Here is a 14,432-nt window from a genome sequence, read left to right as displayed (position 1 = left end):
TTTAGCGCTTTTATAAAAGCCCCACCAAAAACCCTGAGATTTGTCTACGATTATGCAAAAGGCGACTTTGAGGGTCTGCTGTCAGCAATTAACCTCTCTTCGATCATAGCCAATGACGATATAAATACTGACTGGCAATGGAAAGACACGTTTCTAGCAAGCCGTCTCTGACCAAGAGGCTTAAGGGGAGGAATCCCATACCTTGGATGTCTGGTACCATACTTAATTTGATCAAGAAAAAGGATTCTATAAGACAAAAACTGAAATTATCTCCCTCGAGCCATCTAAGGGGGAAGTTAGAAAAACTTGCATAAAACAGATAAGCGTATGCTGCGGAAGAGCCGTGATGAGTTTCTTGGTTCTGTCGAGTCCGACCTCAACACAAACAAGGGGTTTTTTTTAATCTATATTGAAGCTGAATTCCAAATCGCATACAATTCCTGATCGAGTCTCGACGCCAATATCATCCAGTGCATCCGCTGACCCAGGTAATTGTACCCCGTTAAGATCTTCAGCTGAAAATCCTCGGGAAATAGCCAATCTGTTTAACTCCGACTTCGCATTAGTATCACGTCTCTTCTGATATGTCCGAATTAACGCTCACACTAAGCGAAGTCCAACTGTCCGTGCTCGAAGCCCTTGATGTCACGAAAACCACTTGACCTGATAAAATCCCAGCGAAACTTCTTAAGAAACCAGCCTCTGTAATTGCACTATCTCTTTGTAAACTGTTTAACAAGTCGTTAAGCACTGCCGGTTCTTTCCCGCAGAACTGGAAGGAAGCTAACGTTGTTCCTGTTTTTAAAAAAGGGCGCGGCCAAGTGCACAGAGAATTACAGGCCCATCTCCTTACCGTCACTGGTATCCAAAGTCTTGGAGCGATGTGTATTTAACACTTCAAAGATAGACTGTACGAGGTGGTAAGAAATTGTCAACATGGATTCCGCCATTAGAGGGATATCATGCACCTCCAACCTTCTGGAAGTTTTGGACCACGTGGGCTCCCTACTAGACGACGGAAAACAGGTGGACATGATCTATATGGATATGTCCAAGGCCTTCGATAAGGTGAACCATGGCTGCCTGCTCCAAAAGTTGCGCGAGTTCGGATTTGGAGGCAGCGTCTTGTAGTGGTTTAGCTCTTACCTGATTGGTCGCTACCAACGTGTAACAGTGCTGGGTGAAACCTCTGATCCTCTGCCTGTCAGCTCCGGAGTACCTCAGGGCTCCATTTTAGGCCCGATGTTATTTCTCATCTATGTAACTAACTTGCCCGATTCGGTCCTGACGAGCCATGTTTTTTTTTTTTTTTTTTTTTTTTTTTTTTTTTTTTTTCTAATGCTGCCATGTTTGCCGATGACACAAAGATATGCAAACAAATTGAAGTCTCAGGAAGATGCTGCGTACCTACAAGCTGACTTCAGGGCCGTACGTAGGATTTTTTGTCTGAGGGGGCAAACTCCGCACACCCCTCACAGGACACAGACAGGGTTTCTAGTTGGACGTTTTTGTTTTCACCCCTACACACATACACAGAAAGTTGCCCGGCTCTAAGACCTTTAATTGTTTGGTATTCACATTGAAAGAAGATTTTTTCAGTCAAATTAGTCGATTTTTGTATGATTTCGGAACAGTATAGCTACAAAAAATAGCTCAGCAAACTCAAACACTATGTCAGAAAAAAATTGAGTTTTCCTGGCGGGGGCAGCTGCCCCCTCTGCCCCCGCGCTATGTACGGCCCTGGACTTGCTTGCTGGCTAGTTGACAGATAGCACGCTTACAGCTGGCTGGGATAATCATTCTTAAAAGTCTTGCTCGCTGGCAGTGAAGAGCGGGTATTTTTCCCAGGAACGTTAAATAGTAACCAAGATTGACGTAGGGACACTCAGCTAGCGTTTAGTGCAACATACGATTAATTTTCTCTAAAAGGGTCGTTCGGTACTCCTGAGAATTACGCAGCATCCTGATATAGCCTTCATGTATTATAATAAGCCGTGATTTAAATATATTAACTAGGTTTGTAATGAAAGCGTTTTCATCTGAATATGGAATAACGGACATAGCTTATAACTGAGTTCTATTTACTGAAATTCATGGCTCTATACAAAAGTTGTGACCTGTGATCGTTTGCTATGACAGATATTTTTAGAGAGATATTGTAACTTGTTCCAAGCCTTTTTCCGCTTTCGAACACGAGCCTGATGCGTGCAAATCACGTGACACCGTGTACTGATCTGTTCGAAACCGGAATGAAGAGAGAAAGGTAGAAAGTGGACCTGCATCCGGAAGAAGAGAAAACAGGACAACGGCCATAAGATCATGGAACCGGGATCCTTATGTTGATGAAAATGGTGACTGAGGGAAATGACTGTGCGCGTATAATGAAACACCGCAAAGAGGCGGGAATACCCGGCAGAGTGGCGCTGGCTGGGGGAACCGGGGTGAAGGGTTCGACTGATGGCTAAAGTTATAGTAACCTCTTCCTTCCTCCCCCTTCCTCGACGTGCGATGAACTGGTTTTTCCGCGCAGTTCGTATTTTTTACTTCCTCTAAAACTCAGAACCAGGGCTCTGAACTTTGATACTACCTTATTTGGACGATTTCTAACAGCATCTCTGATTGGTCAGTTTTTATCGGTCTTCCAAATATGGCGAGGCCCTGAAAAAATTGCGCCAGTGTGATTTTTGAAAACAGTGGAGGTCCATCATCTCTAAATTTTCATACTTTCCTCACAATTCTTGCGTAAGATTCAATCTTCTAGACCTTCTCACTCAATATAAACTCTTATATTAGGTGGAGAATAAGTTAAGCTGTGTCCTGGTTATTTATCTTCATTATGTCGGAGTCTAGTTTCCCGGAGACTGGAAATTTGTTGGATTTCGATTCAACTGAAAACGAAGATGTTTCTTCGACCACACCGCCTATAGATACACCCGTAAAAGACGACGAGGAGCCTTTTCCAGACAATGAAAACGTGTCGGATGAAAAGGAGGAAACACCAGCTGTGGAAGATCTTCCAACGGAGAAGACAGACTCCGATGAAAAACCCGAAGAAACGACGTCGACTGCCAAAGGTTAGCTTCATTTAGTACTTGTCTGTCTTGTGGTATAAAATGCATGGTAAACCTCTTTTGTCACGGGATTAACTTGTAAATTTGGGATAAAACATTCAATATCCTAATGCGTGCTGTTTGAATTTGTCTCTGTAGCTCTTGAAGGAATAAAGAATTACGCGTTTTTAAATTCTAATCTTTAATTTGGCGGTATTCGAGCGAGCAAGGAGCTCGATCAGGCCTAGAGCAACTTGACTTGTTCGAACCCAAATGTCTTGGTTTTTGGTCGTTTCAAAGTTGCACCCTGTAAAGTTGCTTGTTTGTGTTTCAGAGCTGACAAGCCGCCCAGCGAGGTGGATGAAGGAACATGGAATCGATCAGAGAGGTAGAGTTTAGTTATTGTGCATTTTGAAAGGATAAACACTGCACGAGTGTTTAGATCACCTGTGAAAGCCAGCGCAGTACTTGCGTGGACGTGCGCAATTTTCATGTTGGTCCGCCGTTAAATATTGGCAATCTGTAAAAAAAAATTCAAATGGGGAAATCAAAAAGGAAAAGATTTATTTTATTAACCATGAGTATGAAATAGGTGGCGATTGAAGACTTCATTATCGCGAGGTTCGCTTTAGGGGCGCTGCCTTGCAAAATGAAAACATAATGAAAATTCGGACGCACCCTTCTCGATACATATTAACAACTGCATTCGCCTATTAAATCGCAAACCAGCATCAAAAGAGAACGGGCAATTGTGGTTAAATAACATAAGCTTAATTTGACGAAATCCTAGCCTCGTGGTGAATTGAATGCCAAGTGTATAATTGCATGGCTGGCACAATTGAGTACTGGTCATTTTACTTCGGGCAGAGCTGATGTAATCTTAATTTCTCTTCATCACGATCGAATGTGTGTTCCATTTTTCTTTTTATTCAGAAAGTGTTCTTCAATTCATTCAGTTGGTTGAAATAATTATTTTTCATGATTATGTTAAACTGAATTATTTATTACTATCCACAAAATTTATATTCTTTTCAATGGCAATGTTTCAGGGTGGGGTGTTTGAAATAAATTTCAATCTCTCAACCTCATCGGTTTATAAACCAGCACTTTACTAAAAGGCAAATTAACTTTAGAGTCAAATTTCAAATCAATTCGATCTCGTTTCTTTTTTTGTGAAAGGACAAAATAATGGAAGGCTTCTGAGTACATGTATTGAAAAGTCGTATGTTATTTTTCATATTTCACCTGCTGGTCTGTTTACACTTCATATTTCTTTCAAACGTGATTTCCTTACGCATTCAGATTTTAATTCTGCTACTTAGAAGAATAGATATTATCTACATCTTGTGTTCAGGATGCTAGTACAGTTTATAGTTGGCTGTCTTGTTCAAGTTGCATGCTGTGTATAGTTTTTGTGTTGTCCGGCATCACTGTGCTTCCTATGTGGAATTTCTCCATCTAGGGATAATAAACTTGGCATTCATGCAAAGATATGGCACAGAGCTAATATTGAATTTGTCAGTCTATATGTCCAACCTTTCTCAAGATTTTCAACTTGTAATGAAACATTGAGTAAAAGTCAAGTATGGGCATAGTAACTGAATTTTACTTTGGGCTGCCTGGGCTGGCTTCAATATCAACAGGCCCTTGGACTCTTACATAAAAATAACGTAACAAGTCTTAAAGTTTGGTCACGACTTTGCAGCTCACAACACATCAAGACAGAATACCTTGCAAGTGACTTAAGTACTGGACATAGAATTGCTCTTTGAATTAGACTTGCTTTTTGGTTTAGAAATTTTCAAACCAGTTTTTATTTCCCTCTGCCTCAGATTATGGTAGTGGATACTACACAAAGGAAAATAAAAATTAAACCCAGGAAAAAACCTCAGCAGAAGAATCATTTGTAAACCCATTCAGCTCTTTTGGACTGTACGCATTTAAAATGAGCCTCAAGTATTTGCTTTCTGTTGGAATTTCTACTGGTGATTACTGATAAGATGTCTTTCTGATGGTGAAATTCACCGGTAACCGGCTCTCAACAACACCTCTGCAGCCCTTTTGCTTGCTGAATAATATTTTTGTGACTGTACATGTTTGCATTTTAGTCATTGATCTGATCTACTGGCGGTGCCTGAAGAGGACTGGTATTGTTGCAGCCACTGGTCTGGTGCTTCTGTTTTCGCTGACCACATACACATTCTTGAGTGTCGTAACATTCTTCTCCATGGCGTTGTTGACAGTGTCACTGCTGTACAGGGTTGGCATGACAGTAATGGGTGCAATTCAGAAGACTGGAACTGATAATCCATTCAAGTAAGTGGTTCTGGTTAGGAAAGGCAAGGTGGTGGTGGTTTTGGGCAAGTCTATTGTAAATGCATTTTTTGCCTCAAAAATTGAAATGGCTCCAAATAAGTGCTATTTTGGCACAGAGAGAGGCCATCGTACAAGAAACTTGGTCGTGTATTTAATTTTTGAGCAAAATGCTTTAAATAAACAAGAAATAGATGATTGGTTTTCTAGAAAACGCAAAGACACTGACCCTTGACTGATGTCCTTGGTCCACAAGCACCAATGCTTTAGTTGACTTGGTTAATTCAGTTGTATATAAAAGAAGCTGGTATCTCTTTTTTGTAGGTATTTCTTTCTTATTTTGCATTTTGCTCAAAAATTAAATACGCAACAAGGTTCTTACCTGTCTTAAGCAATTTCGATTTCAAGGCAAAAAATACATTTTACAATAGTCTTGCCTAAAACTCTTCAATATCTTAACATTAATTTTCCATATCCTTTTTTGGCTATTCAGGAAGATGCTTAAAATAGGTGACAGTAACCCTTGAACATACAATATTAGTAGCAATCTAATTAAAACAACATTGGACTTCGATTTCCATTGCAGGACTATTCTTGAAAGAGATGTTGACATCCCTAAAGAGAAGGTAAATTTTTGTCTCCTGTTACCCCCCCCCCCCCCCCTCCAATAAAAATATACACTGTATTAAACGATCAGTATACGGCCCCCGACTCTTGTTGTACACAGTTTGTACACAAAAGTCGTATATTGAAAATATAAGGATGTGGCATGTTGCACAAGGTCTGTATAATGATCAGTATATATGTCGCAGGGTATGCCAAGAAAATTAAATGTATGGATCTTGTAAACTTGTACAAGGGTTGCAGATACAAGAGTATGAGGAATCAAACATAAGCTGCTCATTATACAGGCCTTATACAATGGTGGCCTTATACATCAGCTCATGTCTCTGTACACGTGATGTAAACAGACTTGTTATGCCGCTCGTTATAGCGTCTTTGCTCATATCACTAAAAATAATCCAAGTGAAATAGTTTTTACAAATTCGTTTTATTATTTCCAGGCTGTTGAGGTTGTAGAGGCTACTGTGGATCACATTAACTGTCTTTCCAAGGAGTTGAGGCGCCTTTTCTTAGTGGAAGATATTGTTGACTCCATCAAGGTATGTGAGACAATAATTACACACCATTACTGGGAATTGCAAAAATTTTTGTAAACATTTTGATTTGTAACAATAAATGAAATACACTGTAATGTAGTCACCAAAGTTATGGATTGCAAAATTTCAACTGCTCACTGCTAGCCCTCATCAGGCAACCTATCCTGTTTCTGGCCAAAGGAACTTGTCAACATTTATTGCACTGGGGCGATAATTTACAACAAAACTAGACAATAAATATTATTTTCTTGTTTCTTTGACAAACATTTTTGGGTTTTGAAATGACATGAAATGCTTCCCCTTCAAGTAGATATGTACAAAGGTGTTGGATATTGGGGTTGTGAATTTGAAGTTGCCATTAATTTGTTTCTTTTAGTTTGGACTTCTGTTGTGGGTTTTGTCATATGTTGGAGCTTGGTTCAATGCATTAACTATTATTATCATTGGTAAGTGGAGTTATTTTGCTCATTTCATAGCTCAGTTATCATATACTGTTGGTTTTTAATTTGCTGTTTGCCTTTGTTTGCTTTTTTACCAGATTTTATCATCCTGTTTTCTCTGCCTCGTTTGTATGAGGATCACCAGGTATGTTCCATTTGCTCCTTTACAAAAAGCAAGTTGTACTCTTTGCCACTAGCAAAGCATCTTGTTTGAAAGTGTTTGGTTACGCCATGCTATGTTACAGTCAAATTTCTCGCAGTATGTTCTTTGATGCATTACAGCAATAGCTGTCGGAAGAACAGGTTGAACCATGTATTTTCAGTACTACTCTTTTGTGAGCTGTTTTTCAAATGATGCATTTTTCTCAAGAACGAAGATGTGCAAACCAGCAACTGGAGTGACACTAACATTGTGTTCATAAATTGAAGTCCACATACAACAATAATTTTTCAGTGCTTTCAGGGTAGAAAAATGCACACAGTGTTCCAGGTAACTCTAAAAAACAGTTCGTCAATGAATAATTTTGAGGGGTCAGTAGGTGTGGTTCCCTCTGGATCTTTAGTTTACTGTTCAATTACTGGCTCAAGAAGTCAGCTTTCTCAGAATTTTGTCCTGACGATCCTCTCTTGTTTGGAACTCTGACACAAATGCACACCTCTCTCAGAAACTCTTCAGTTGTGAACAGTTGTCTCAGAATGCTGTAGATTTGGGCAACAAGCAAGATTTCTGTATCTCCAAAATTAATGTTCTCCACGTTATAGTTAGTAATCACTCCTTTGGGCCAGCATCCAGCGTTATCAGATTTCTGACCTGGCCCACTCTTACTACTTCCAACATTCAAGTCGAAATAATTAGCAAATAAAGTAACTGGATTTTATTGAATAGATCAGAATGATCAGACGTTTCAGATGCAAAAATGGGCTTTCTCAGTGAGGGATTTTTCTGTCCACAGGATAAGGTTGATGAATACTTGGCACTGGCTCGCACCCAGATCTCCTCATTAATTGAACAGTAAGTACCTTGTCAATCTTTAATGCTGGAGATGTTGAAGTCATCTGAGATGTTTCACTACTAGTGGCATAGCCCAGTGACTCAATTAGGCAAGCTTGCAATAATTATTGATTGGCTACACACCGGTGTTCTAATTTTCTGTAGACTGCCTGAAAACTTGTGTGTGCCTTTGTTATCAACTGAGCTTGCTATCATATTTTTAAATATAAAATTTGAAATTAAGGCAGACACGTTTAATGACAGACAACTTGAGTGTCCTCTTTTGAGTGTTGATGTTGAGTATTATGACTTGACTTTAACATCCCTGGCAAGAAAACAGTCATGTGTTGTAGCATTATCTCTCCATAGCTGCACAGTTGCTTTCCTTTGAACTTTGACAATTTGGCAGGTCCCAGACAACAATTAATTAATTAACAATTAAATTTCAAATGGATATTATTGGGATTCACTTTGCTCTCTCTCCAAGTGAATCAATAATAATTATTACTGTTTCACCTTATTGTACTCAAGGATAAAATCTGCTTTCAGAAGTGAACAGTGACCAACTGGAAAGTGATAGCTTCTGTGGGTCACAGCGGCTCTATGTTTAATGAGTAAAAATAAACAACCTGCACGGTGAACATAGATATTGATAACTTTTGCTTGCTCTTTTTAGGGCTAAGTCTAAGATACCAGCCAAGTTCCAGAAGCAGAAGGCATCATAAGCTTCTGTGCGCCACGTGAAGGGACCTCATCCCATGAACTGATGTCTGATTTTCAAGTGTACTGCAATCTCAAATCTCTGTGCTTGCTTTCTACTGCATTGCTTATGTGCAGATCTCAGGGATTGTTGATAAATTTGTTTGATAAGTTTTAACTTTGGCTCTGGAGACAGTCAATGGTTTTGTTTGGAAATGGTTTTAGACTGAGACATTGTAATAATTATTAGTCATTATTCCAGCTTGTCGGTAAACAGACATTGTAATGTGAAAACCTGTATGTAATCTTAATTATGGTTGAACGTGTAGTTCTAGAATACAGTCTTCATCAGTCGTGCACCACCACCTCCCCCCAATTCCCCTCCTGCCCTGCCCCTGTCCCTAATGAAAACTGGATTATTAATAATTTGTTTTAACGAATCATACATAAGTGACAATGTGCAACCAGAAGTAAGCGAAAGTTTGACAGATATAATGTTCTGCTTCCTAGTATTTGCTGTGATTTTATGACAGTACATTAGGCTTGGGGTTCAACAGAGGGGCTTTCTCAAGTTTAAGCCCTTCCTCACCTGGGGTCGTTTCCGTTCACAGCTTGCAGTCTGAACGTATTTTATTGTCTTGAGGCTGGAAGCATTTTAATATTGTATTTAAGAAGCCCAGATCCCTTACCCTACGGGCAGCTCCTTACTTTGTACCACAAACAACTGAGCAACGGTCGAAGCCGAAGGAACCCGAGAAAGAGCCGAAAATGAGAACCTGCTTTGTAGGCTAAGGTGGAAAACAAGGCTTGTTTTGTGGTCTTCTTAGCTAGCTGGATGTAAAGTGTGTTGTAACATAGCCTACGAAAGTATCCAGATTTGTGTTTGTTTTGTCGACTGGGTTAAGAGGCTGGATGCTTTTGTAGGTTATTTGCACAGGCTAATTCTTAACCTATCATTAATCGTCGTGGAATGTTATATGTTCAAGTTTCTATACGTGTTTCGAGCAGTATCGAATGCTTTGTTCCCGGACACCTGATTGTCAAGTTGCCCGCACAGTGATCGCAATAGGCAATAGTGTACAGAGGTTTACAAAGCCAAGATGTCAAATAAATCCAATACAATACATAGGTGATAAGCGAACTTAAAAGTTTGACTTGGATGTAATAGTTGAAATGTGTTTGCTCTTTAATAGTTTGCGTTTATTTAGTTTCCGCGCCTTAGCGAAATCTCAGATTCTCTCGGATTGGGCTGTCCCTTCCTCTTTCAGTTTCTTTTTAGATGCGGGTTTTGGCACTCTCCTTCAAATTCACTAGGCACTTGCGTTACGTGCAACTTGTAATTATCTTGTGTGCTGCAAATAAAAAAGTATTAAACTTGTCTCTGTATAGACTAGTATAACCTCCCACCCAAGAATACCCCGACTCTGAACTGTTTGCCAGTCCAAAGCGTTAGAGACAATCTTGGCTCGGTTGCCAGCCGCTGTTCGGGAAATTAGCCCATGCTCACCCCAAAAGAAAAGCCTGACCCGAGGAAACGGCAGAAATCGAGCCTATCCCGTACCTCGACTGGGGACTTTTGACGCTCGTTTTCCGACCACTGGTCAAGGAGAACGAAGACTCTGGGTACGAGGTTGCACGAGTAAACCAAAATAAGAAAAAAAAAATGAACGATTCTGGTAGTTAAAGTCGAATAACGCCGAAATGAAAATATGCCATTGACTAAGTAGTGGTATCCTGGTTACAGAGGTTTTCTTCCTTCTCAAACATAATTGAGGCGACAACGAGCTATGTCGCCGCGAGAACGAGCATTGTTGCCGCTACAAAGAGCAGTTTCGCCGCTTCGCGGCTTAATCCTGTTTGAGAAAAAAGAATACCTCTGGAAAGGTGGTTGAGGACAACCGCGTTCACAGGATCCCTGGAAACGAGGTTGGAAAGAGGAGCGAATGAGAGATGACTCACCATGGTGACGAGGCAAGGGAACGTGGTTGTTGAATTATGAGGAGCTCTCGCTGTGATTGGTTGCAACCATTAAACAGCTGAAACATGCGCAGTGGCTCGTTTGACGGCAACCTGCTACATCCTCTTTGGGTTTTATAAAGTTACAACTTGTTCAATCAAACGTTCACATGCGATCTGTACAGCCCCCGAAAGTGATCCCGACCCTGAAGTGATCCCCAAATTAGAAAAATTACAAAACTGAATGCAAGGCTGGCACTACGGCGAAGGGCAGATTTATTAGTGGCCAGCCTTGCATTCAGTTTTGTATTTTCACGTTCAAGTGACGCCTGACACGAGGTCTTTCACAAGAGAGATCCGGCAAAATTACCAGCAAGTTTAATTCCTGCGTTGTGTAGACCTCTGCATTCAAAAGTTTTCTATTTTTTTAGAAAAATTAGATTGATTAATTAATTAATTAAGTATTAATTAATTAAGTATATAGGAATTTGAAGCCACAGTTTTAATGTATATAGCGTATCGTTTAAACATATTTTTACGTTTGTGATTTGATGTTAATACTTAATTTTTATTTACTTTTATTTTATCTGTAAATACACGACCCCACCAGCTCTGCTGAATACTCCATCGTGTTTAAATGAAGTGCTCAGTTCAGTTCAGTTCAAATTGCCAGCCGCCAAAAATGTTGAGAACTGAAAAGAGACTTGTTCTTTTTTGTCGCTAACAGTTTAACAACATACGCACTAAGCATAAATCCCACGTTAAATAAAGTATCGTTATCGTTATCGTACTGCGGATGAAAGATTATATAGAAGAAAAATTCCCGCAGTTGTCTACGCAGCCTGACTGTTGCGAAAAAACCTGAAAAGAACATGCTCAGAACTAATCTCGTACCCCGATCTCAGTAGTCGGTTCGCCGGGAATGTCGAAATGTGATTAGCTCAGAACATGACCCAACCTCGTTCCCAGGGCCTTTTCCCCAGCTCAAGCTAGGGAAAAGGCCCTGGGAACGAGGTTGAACATGTCCAGCTCCCAGTTGGCTTGGTTTTTCGCAACAGTCTGGTTGCGTAGATAACTGCGAGAATCTTTCTTCTATATAGTTTCACAATATGTTTGCTCTGACCAAGGGCTAAAAAAAGCTCCCCCCGGGGGGGGGGGGGGGGGAGGTACTTCCTTATGTGACCTGAACGGGGATGTGCGGCCCGATAGGGTATGGTTTTCAGGGTGTTTTGTCTTGAACCGCCGGGTATCTATTTCATCACTTCCTGTCTTAAACAGGGTATCGCTACATGACCTAATGGCTTAATAAACAAGATAAGCTTAGATGTCTGTTTATTGGTCTTTTGAAGAGCGAAGCATATTTCAATGAAGTAAAAGTAATCTGCAAAGGACCGCCAATGGACGCTATTGTTATGTAAATTAGATTGTGATTGCCATGCATTAAAATACGGCAAGAAAGTTACGGTGGCCAATTTACCTTTAGTTATCAACTCTGTTGATAAAACCAAGCATTCGTTTCCACTCCCCACCGACGCAGCACCAGAGTTTCCTCAGAAACTAATTCTGAAAACGATATGGACCATTTTAAGGAATTCTAAGACTGGTGCATAACCGGCCGATTCTTAAAATTGGTTCGACAAAATGACCGGTCTTGCTCGGCTGCTAACTTAATCTTTAATCTTCAATTAATTGTGGTAATTGCCGTTAGTACTCTGGCAATGGCTGGTAAGCAGCTAGCTAAACAAGTACAATATACAGAAAGGTATTAAAATAACATTAATTAAGTACAACACTAGCTTTGAAATGATTGACAGATGACACATGTATCACGGAAGAAGGAAGACCGTTGCAGACCGGGATTGAACGATTATAAAAGCAATATAAAAGCGCAACCACGGCAACGAGAACGAAACCAAAATACTTACTCGTTAAATGAAACTTTTATAACCTGCTGAACTGATCTTTCAGAGCGAGTGAAAGATGAAAACCTGAAGACCATCATCTGAGAACTTTGCGAATGGTCAAGCGCCTTGAATAGAGGGAATGGAAACTAGCGTGAGTTTGTGACGTCACTGGCGAGCAGAACATAGCTTCTTTTCAAGTTCCACTGTCGTGTTGTTATGAAGGTGCGCTGTGTTTCTCAACAGTTTTTGTTCGCTAAAAAATGGCCGAACGTCTTGATTTAAACTTCCAAAGGGTGCGCTGAATCACTCTGACTGCAGCTCGATGGAATTTCAACGATCAGGTAAACACTCTGAAAGCGATACTGGGAAAGCTCTCTGGAGTCCGAATTCTGGACCCTGCCAGTGGGTGTGAAAGCAACAAGGAAAAAATGGTCAGTTCAGTATTAGGTCGACTGCTAGGTCTATTTTACTACACAGAGAATTAGAATGCTGTAGAATTTCAGTAAATGGCACAAGGCTTCTTGTAGCCGTCTCGAAATTGCCGTTTCGTACGCAGTTTTAATCTCGTTAAAATCGTCCAATCTGCTGCACTTAAATAATGACTTACTCGTACCCGAAAGGCAAAAATAGAGGGGTTATCACTCTCGTTTTGGAGATAAGCGTATCGAAGACCATAATGTTTAGAGATTAATCTTTGCTGAATAATAATGTAAATGGTTACCTTGCCTTACGTTAAAAAGCATAAAAATGGAAATGAACTTCTCTAACAAAAGGTTGAAGTGTTGACCTTTTAATAACCCAAACAGGTCTATTTAGTAAATATTTGCAGCTGCTGTCAGCCGGCCGGCCTTCACTGGAAGTAACCTTTTTGATGGATAATTGCGGCTTGTCTTGCTAAGTCGCACTTAGAGAAGAGAAGCTTCAAAAAGCGAAGTAATTAAAACTTCTCACACTCAAAAATTGTTTTGAGAAAATGGAGAGAATAAGTAAGGAATTCATTTTACAATAAGTAAATAAATAAATAAATAAATAGCAACAGGAGTTACCGTAAAAGAGATAACTCCATTCAAAGTTGTACTGCCCACGCCAACGCTACATTAATTGCCAAAAAGAGAAAAAATTCGCGAACGCACTCTATCACGAAAATCATCATCTTCACAGAATATTTGATGTTTCCCAAGGCCTTCCTAAGGGGGGCGCGACAGGGCAGAAAGGTAAGGAAGGCTTTTCTCTCCCTTCCCCTCGTTCACCCTCCCCTCTCCGAAAAGCCTGATACTCAGGCTATTAAAGTCCCGAATAAAAACACATCCTAATACTAAATTACATGCATCATCAAGAGAAAATTGATTGGCGACTACATATACTAAATCATAAATGAAAACAGCAACAGATCAACAGACAAACAAAATCAATGTTATTAAAAACAAAAAAAAATTAGATATTGTGCTGATACGTCCCTAAAACGGCGATATTTAATGCTTATTTCTCCGTTAAAAAATTTCTTACGAACGTTGTTGTATCGGCGATTGACAAGAGAAAAGAATCCGTGATCCGTTTTCCATTTCACTGAAGGACAGAAAAAATATATTCCCTCAAATTTTCTGATGTCTTGTTTTGTCTATACCCGATTCAATTCTTAATATGTGATTTTCGAGGCGAAACGTATTTGTTTTGCGTGAAATGATTTTTAATAAAATATTTTTAAAAAATCAGCTTTATGGCGGTCGTTCTGTAAAAGAGAGTTGAAATTAAAGGAGCACTGTCGCGGAAATTTTGCTGTATGTTGGTCAAAACCAATCACATTTTTTACCAAGAATCTCTGTTCTTACATGAAATTGCTCTTACAACACAGGGAGGAAAATAACAAATGATTTCTCCGAGAAAGAATAAACTATAATTAGGTGTTAGGAATTTTTCCA

At 39.9% G+C, this 14,432-nt stretch overlaps 1 protein-coding gene across 1 annotated transcript; it reads left to right on the top strand.

The window, feature by feature from the left end:
- Positions 1 to 2,664: 2,664 nt before the first annotated feature.
- LOC146478482 (reticulon-1-A-like) lies at positions 2,665 to 10,031 on the top strand. Its single transcript, XM_085112048.1, has 9 exons — positions 2,665 to 3,074; positions 3,385 to 3,438; positions 5,159 to 5,366; positions 5,950 to 5,989; positions 6,428 to 6,526; positions 6,900 to 6,969; positions 7,062 to 7,108; positions 7,917 to 7,975; positions 8,631 to 10,031. The coding sequence occupies exons 1-9, from the start codon at positions 2,837 to 2,839 to the stop codon at positions 8,677 to 8,679; spliced, it is 864 nt and encodes a 287-aa protein (XP_084968174.1). The 5' UTR covers positions 2,665 to 2,836; the 3' UTR covers positions 8,680 to 10,031.
- The last annotated feature ends 4,401 nt before the right edge of the window (positions 10,032 to 14,432 follow it).

Source organism: Pavona decussata, unplaced genomic scaffold (genome assembly GCF_977016875.1).
Source record: "Pavona decussata unplaced genomic scaffold, jaPavDecu1.1 SCAFFOLD_64, whole genome shotgun sequence".
In the NCBI taxonomy this organism is placed as follows: domain Eukaryota; kingdom Metazoa; phylum Cnidaria; class Anthozoa; order Scleractinia; family Agariciidae; genus Pavona; species Pavona decussata.
This window is presented reverse-complemented; position numbering and strand designations above follow the sequence as displayed.

Excerpts from the sequence above, each read along its gene's own strand:
- LOC146478482 (XM_085112048.1), top strand. The coding sequence starts at position 2,837 with ATGTCGGAGTCTAGTTTCCCGGAGACTGGAAATTTGTTGGATTTCGAT. Across the intron at positions 5,990-6,427 it reads TTGACATCCCTAAAGAGAAG|GCTGTTGAGGTTGTAGAGGC; the intron begins GTAAATTTTTGT and ends TATTATTTCCAG. Across the intron at positions 7,976-8,630 it reads ATCTCCTCATTAATTGAACA|GGCTAAGTCTAAGATACCAG; the intron begins GTAAGTACCTTG and ends TGCTCTTTTTAG.